The 5,608-nt window shown below is 69.1% G+C and overlaps 1 protein-coding gene and 1 non-coding gene across 2 annotated transcripts in view; one reads left to right on the plus strand and one right to left on the minus strand.

Moving 5' to 3' along the window:
- The first annotated feature begins 351 nt into the window (after positions 1-351).
- Positions 352-515, plus strand: LOC147416100 (U1 spliceosomal RNA). The gene has a single exon (XR_015183393.1). It is a non-coding gene; the product is annotated as a U1 spliceosomal RNA (small nuclear RNA).
- A 1,317-nt stretch (positions 516-1,832) lies between these two features.
- Positions 1,833-5,608, minus strand: part of MAPRE3 (microtubule associated protein RP/EB family member 3) — a 4,809-nt gene continuing 1,033 nt past the window's right edge. Inside the window, 7 exon segments of the mRNA XM_086461748.1 lie at positions 1,833-1,901; positions 2,148-2,162; positions 2,164-2,301; positions 2,434-2,585; positions 3,288-3,489; positions 3,603-3,748; positions 3,881-4,008. Coding sequence (XP_086317874.1) covers positions 1,833-1,901; positions 2,148-2,162; positions 2,164-2,301; positions 2,434-2,585; positions 3,288-3,489; positions 3,603-3,748; positions 3,881-4,008 — 850 coding nt within the window.

Here is a 5,608-nt window from a genome sequence, read left to right on the forward strand (position 1 = left end):
GGCAGAGCCGCTGCGGCCCTCCAGGGGCGGGGTCTTGCGGGAGGGGGCGGGGACATGCAGTTGGCGCCGATGTCGGCACAGCGGCTCCAGCCTGAAAGGGGCGGGGCGTTGGGGAATAAGGGTGTGTCCATGCAGATCGAGCACCGCGCGGCATCACGGGACGCACCCGCCGCAACAAGACGCCGCCCACGGGCGGGCGCGGGCGCTGCGTGGGCGCCGAAGGGCGCGGGGAGAACGTGGGGGTCGGGAGGCGGCGTGCGCGGGGTCGGGACGAGGGTTGCTGGGGGGCGTCCGTCGTGTGTTGAGGGCATGTGAGGCATTGTGGGGTGGGTGGGTGCGGACGAGCAACTCATACTTACCTGGCAGGGGAGACACCATGATCAGGCAGGTGGTTTTCCCAGGGCGAGGCTCATCCCCTGCACTCCGGGTGTGCTGACCCCTGCGATTTCCCCAAATGCGGGAAACTCGACTGCATAATTTGTGGTAGTGGGGGACTGCGTTCGCGCTCTCCCCTGGCTTCGCTGGTTCTAAAAACAGAGTAACCGGTAGCCTCTCCTTCAGGCAGAGGAGGGCGGTGATACGGTTGCGGGGTCGCTCAGTCGTGGTGGGCCCCGGTGCCCGCGGTGGCACCGCGGCAGAACCCGGAGGAGCGGCAGGTCCCTCCCCACCCCAGCCGCGATCCCCCGCCATCTCCCCCGCTAAAACTTCAAAAATTCGGTTAAAAAACGCCGCAGCTGAACGCTCCATCCCGCGGTGCAACGCTGCGCCCTCGCCGCGCTCATCACCCCACTGGGGAGGTGGGTGGCAGCCGGGTCCCCACCTCCTGCGCGGAGCCAGGCCACAGACCCAGGGGTGGTTTTTGTTTTGTTTTTTTTTAAACCACACGAGTTGGCCACAGACCCAGGGTTTTGTTGGTTTTTTTAACCACACGAGTTTTATTTTAAATAAAACCGAACACAGATGCAGGCTTTGCAACCGGAGTGATGGACCAGACAAGCGATGCGACGACGGGGTGGGGAAGACGACGGCCCGGGGGGGGGCAGGCGCTGCGGTGCCGCTCTCGGCAAACCCACCCCAGTGCCCCCCACGGCTTTGGGAGACCCCGGCTGGCCCGACCCTCCGGCGTTGGGGGGGGGGTCCTCAGTGGCCGTGGGCAAGGGACAGGCTCCCACTTTCAGCCTGCGGTGGCCAGGTCCCCCCCTCCCCATCACGCTACCCCTCTCTACCCCTGCCTGCGCTGGGCTGGGGTTTCTTTTCCACCTTCCCAGGAACCTGAAGCAACACCTCCCTCCTCCGCGTCCTCCCCGCAGGCTGCCGGGTGGGCATCGACCCCCCTATGGTGGTCCCAGTCGCCCCCCCCCCCCCCCCCCCAAATTCCCCGGGGCTGGCGGGGTGCGGGCAGCGCCCCCAGGGAAAACACCCCAAGGATTCGGTCTTTCCTTCTCACTCTCACACAGCGGGGCAGGTGGGGACACCGGGGTGGCTGCGGCGCTCACACCGGAGGGGGACAACGGAAATAAATATGGGGTGGGGAGGGGTGGGGTGGCGAGGGCCGGGCCCCGGGGGCAGCGGTCAGAGCCCGTCCCAACCCCCCCCCCCCCCGCCCCGGCGTAGGTACAGCCGCGCTCCTCGCTGGATGGACATCTAGTGACGATGGAGACACGGTGGCTTTCCCACCGGAAGCTGCTGGACGCCGAGGACCGTAGGCTCAGCTGCCGGAGACCGCGATGGCGTGTGACGGTGCAGGACGAGGCGCGCGGGCTCAGACCTCGAATGTCTATGGTGGGGGAACGGCGCGGGGTGGCGCAGGGGGGCGCGGGAACGTGCCGGGGCTAGTACTCGTCCTGGTCCTCTGGCTGCTGCTCCTCCAGCTCGTCATCCTCTGGTGGGGCAAAGCCCTCCTGGCAGGGGGACACACGGGCGGCCGTCACCTCGGGGGGGCGTTTGGGTGGGCGCTTCTGCACCCGCCTCATCCCCTCCCGGCACGGTGCAAGTGTTTTGGCAAAGCCCAATCCCCCAGACCCCACCCCAGGGAGCAGCCGTGGGGAAGCGAGAAGGGTGACGGGGGGTGTGTCTCATCCCAGGGAAGCCCAGAGAGTAGGATGAGGGGCTTGGGAGTGGGGGTTCCTGGGGTGCCCAGCCCTCACCTCTGTGGCATAGAGGGACGCTGACGATGCCGGTGATGATGGGGCTGTTCTCGTTCTCATGCTCCTGGCAGATGAGCTCGATGTCCCGCAGTTTGCTGAAGTAGAAATCCCGCTCCTTCTCCAGCCCGTCCACCGTCAGCTTCAGGTCCATCAGCTGCGGGGGACGGAGACGCCACCTTCAGCCTGAGCCTCCCCGTCCCTCCCTGTCCCATTTGGGACCCCCCCCACCTCCTGCCCCCTTGGTCTTGCTGGGTGCAGGCAGCGACGGGCAGGGCTCCTGGCCTACCTGCTGGTTGAGCTCCAGGATCTGCGCGTCTGCCTCGGTGCCCCCGTTGCGGGCGGCGGGGGAGTTTTTCCGGAGGATGCTGCTGGGGACATTGCTGAGCCGGGCCGGGTTTGGCGTGTTCTTGGGGCCGGTGGGAGAGGTCCTCTGGGGGACTTGATGGCAGACGGCGAGCGATGGGTTAATGCCCAACACCGGGGGGGGGGGGGGGAGGGGGCTGCCAGTGGGGAACACCCTCCCCCCCCTCCTCGGGGTAGCAGGGGGCCAGGAGGCAGCAGCAGGCAGCAAGGGCAGGCAGAGTGCTCGGGGCTGAGCTGTGACTCCGGGCTGTCCTCCCGCCGCCCTGCCTCAGTTTCCCCTGGCAGATCTCCCCCCACTCCAGCCCCTTGAGGGGTGCTCGGGGCCTGGCTGGGGTTTGCCGGGGGATGAGGAGGGTGGTTGTGGCCTTTGAAGATGCTCCCACGGGGCCCAGCACAGGGAGCCCACGATGCCCACGGAGCATCGCCGGCAGCCAGGAGCAGCACGGCTGTGGCACGGCACGGAGTGGCGGGGGGGGGGGGGGTGGCAGCCATGGGGGGGGGACACAAACCACCCCCAGCCCCAGTGTGAGCAGGAAGACGGAGGCAACCGAGCCCCGTCCAGCTCCCTGGGGGGTCCCCCCTGCTGTCCCCTCCGTCCCTGCAGACCCACTCGGGGCCCCCCCCTCCCCAGTCGCAGGCAGGCAGGCAGCGGAGCGAGACGCAGGCAGGGGAGGAGCAGCGGTGGGGTGGGGGGGACATGCCTGGCTGCGGCCAGAGCGACGTGGGGTGCAGGAGGATTGAGGGGGGGGGGGGGCGGGGGGGGACCCCGGAGATTACCTGCGGTGCCAATGGGTTTCTTGGGTTTGTTGAAGATGTGATCACCTGGGTTTGGAGGGGGCGCGACGTCCTGGCCCTGCCGCGCCAGCAGCGGGTTGTACTCCTTCCCGTCGTAGTTGGCGTCGAAGAACTTCTTAAACCACTGGATGAACTCGAAGTTATCCTGGAATTTGCCCTTCACCAGCCTCTCCACCGCGATGATCTGGGGGGGCGACAACAACACACACACACACACACACAGAGGGGCTCCTGGCATAAGCCCCCCCCCCCAGCCCCACCGTCACACCACCCCCCCCCCCCCCTCCATGGACCTACTTTGTCCACTCCCATCTTCTTGAAGGCGGCTTGCAGCACCTTGAAGTTGTGGATATATTCGTGCTCCAGCTTGGCTTGGAACTTCACCTTCCGCAGGTGGACGCAGCCGGGGAACAGCATGTCCATGAACTGGCAGTAGGCAGCCCCTGCGCCGGGCCCACACCGTCAGCGGGGCACCCAAACGGCACCACCCCCCCAACCCATCCCGCCACGTCCATCCATCCCCGCACCCCTGGGGACGACCGCCCCCCCCCCCCCCCCATCCCCAGCACCCCCACCTGAGCAGAGCTGTTCGATCTTGGTGTAGTTGAGCTGGAGGGAGTCGTTGACCCAGGCGAGCATGTCGTGGCGGCTCAGGTTCTCGCTGGTCACCGACGTCGAGTACACATTGACGGCCATGCCCCAGCTGCCGGGGAGACGGGCGTCACCCCAGCACCCCCCCCCCCACTTCACCTCCCCCCTTCCCCTCCCCCAGCCCCACGCTGGGGCGGGCAGCAGGACTCGGGGTGCCCATCCCACCCATGGGACACTCCCCCCCCCCCCCCCACCTTCACCCTGGCTGCAACCCCAGGTACGGTGATGCCACAGCGGTGGGACCCCCGGCCGGGCAGACCCCTGCCCCAAAAAAGGGGTATGGGGGGTGGGGTGGTGGCACAGCCCCGTGGGGGGAGCCGTGTCGCTGCTGGGACCCACCGCAGGACACGGCTGCAGCTCACGGGCAGGGGGTCCCCGAGGGGGGGGCACACACACACACCGCGGGCACTGCCCCTGCGTCGGGGCACGGTTCCTTCCCCGTGCGGGGGCCGGTGCTGGGGCCCATAAGCAGCTTTACGGGCCCCCCCCGTTCCAGCCCTAATCTGCCGGGGCCGGGATCGGGGTCCGTTATTAGAGCAAGGGCTTAGAGGGGCAACATCTGCCGGCAGCCACGGCCGCAAACCCGCTCCCAGATGGCGGAGGGCTCTGCCGGGGAGCCGAGACCCCCACAGCCGCGGGGTCCCGGCACGGCACAGCACCGGAGAACCGTGCCGCAGAGCCGGCGGGACGGCGAGGGGGGACACGACACCGACCCACCATTCCCACCAAACGCTTTGGAGAGGGTGCCAGAGGGGGGTTCCCCATCCCGCTGCCCCCCCCCCCTCCCCGAAAGCAGGGGGGTCCCCAGCGCCTCCCGCCGCAGCGTGTGTGTCATCCCCCCCCTTGCTGCACAGCAGCAGCATTAATCCGCTTCCCTCTCCCCAGCGAGGGCGGGGGGGGCTGCGGGGCTCAGGCCCAGATGCTCTGGGGATGGGGGGGGCCCCCCCTGTCACACCCCCCCCCCCCCCCCCCCCCCCCCCGTGTGTCACGCCCAGGGTGTCACGCAGGGCCGGAGAGGGGGGGCACTGCCTGCACCCTGCGCCTGGGGGGACACACATGCCACACACCCCCCCCCCCCCCCCAGCAGATGGGTGCAATGAGGGGGTGGCCGTGGGGTGCTGCCACCTCCCTGGGCACCTGCTTGGGAAGGGGGAAGGTGCCAGCGGCCGCAGTGCCAAACCGCCCCCCCCCCCACCAATCGCAGCCTCGGCACCGCCGTGACTCAGCACTGGTGATGCCAGCCCCTGGCACAGCCACACGTCCCCCCCAGGGGAGCCCCCCCCCCCCCCCGCCAGCACCCCATCCCATCTCCCACCCCGCGTGGGGCTGTGTCACCGGCACGCAGCCGGGGCTGTCGGTATTTTTAGCCGCCAGAGCAGCTGGGAACGAGGCCCCTCTGCCACCATTAGCTCCCCCCCCCCCCCCCCCGCCGGCACGGTTTGGTGGCCATCGTCCCGCTCGCCGGTGGCCAACGAGGACCAAGGCCACCCATCGTGCTGGCCGCAAGGCCCGTCGCTGGCTGGGGTGCAGGGGTCCCCCCCCTCCCTCCGGCAGCCCCGAGCTGAGTCATGCGCGGCGCAGAGCCAGAGCCACGCGCACTGCGGTGCGGCTGCCGCGGTGCAGCCGGGAAAGCAGCGGCGCTTGGCCATCAA

Source organism: Leptosomus discolor, chromosome 2 (genome assembly GCF_034619465.1).
Source record: "Leptosomus discolor isolate bLepDis1 chromosome 2, bLepDis1.hap2, whole genome shotgun sequence".
NCBI lineage: Eukaryota > Metazoa > Chordata > Aves > Leptosomiformes > Leptosomidae > Leptosomus > Leptosomus discolor.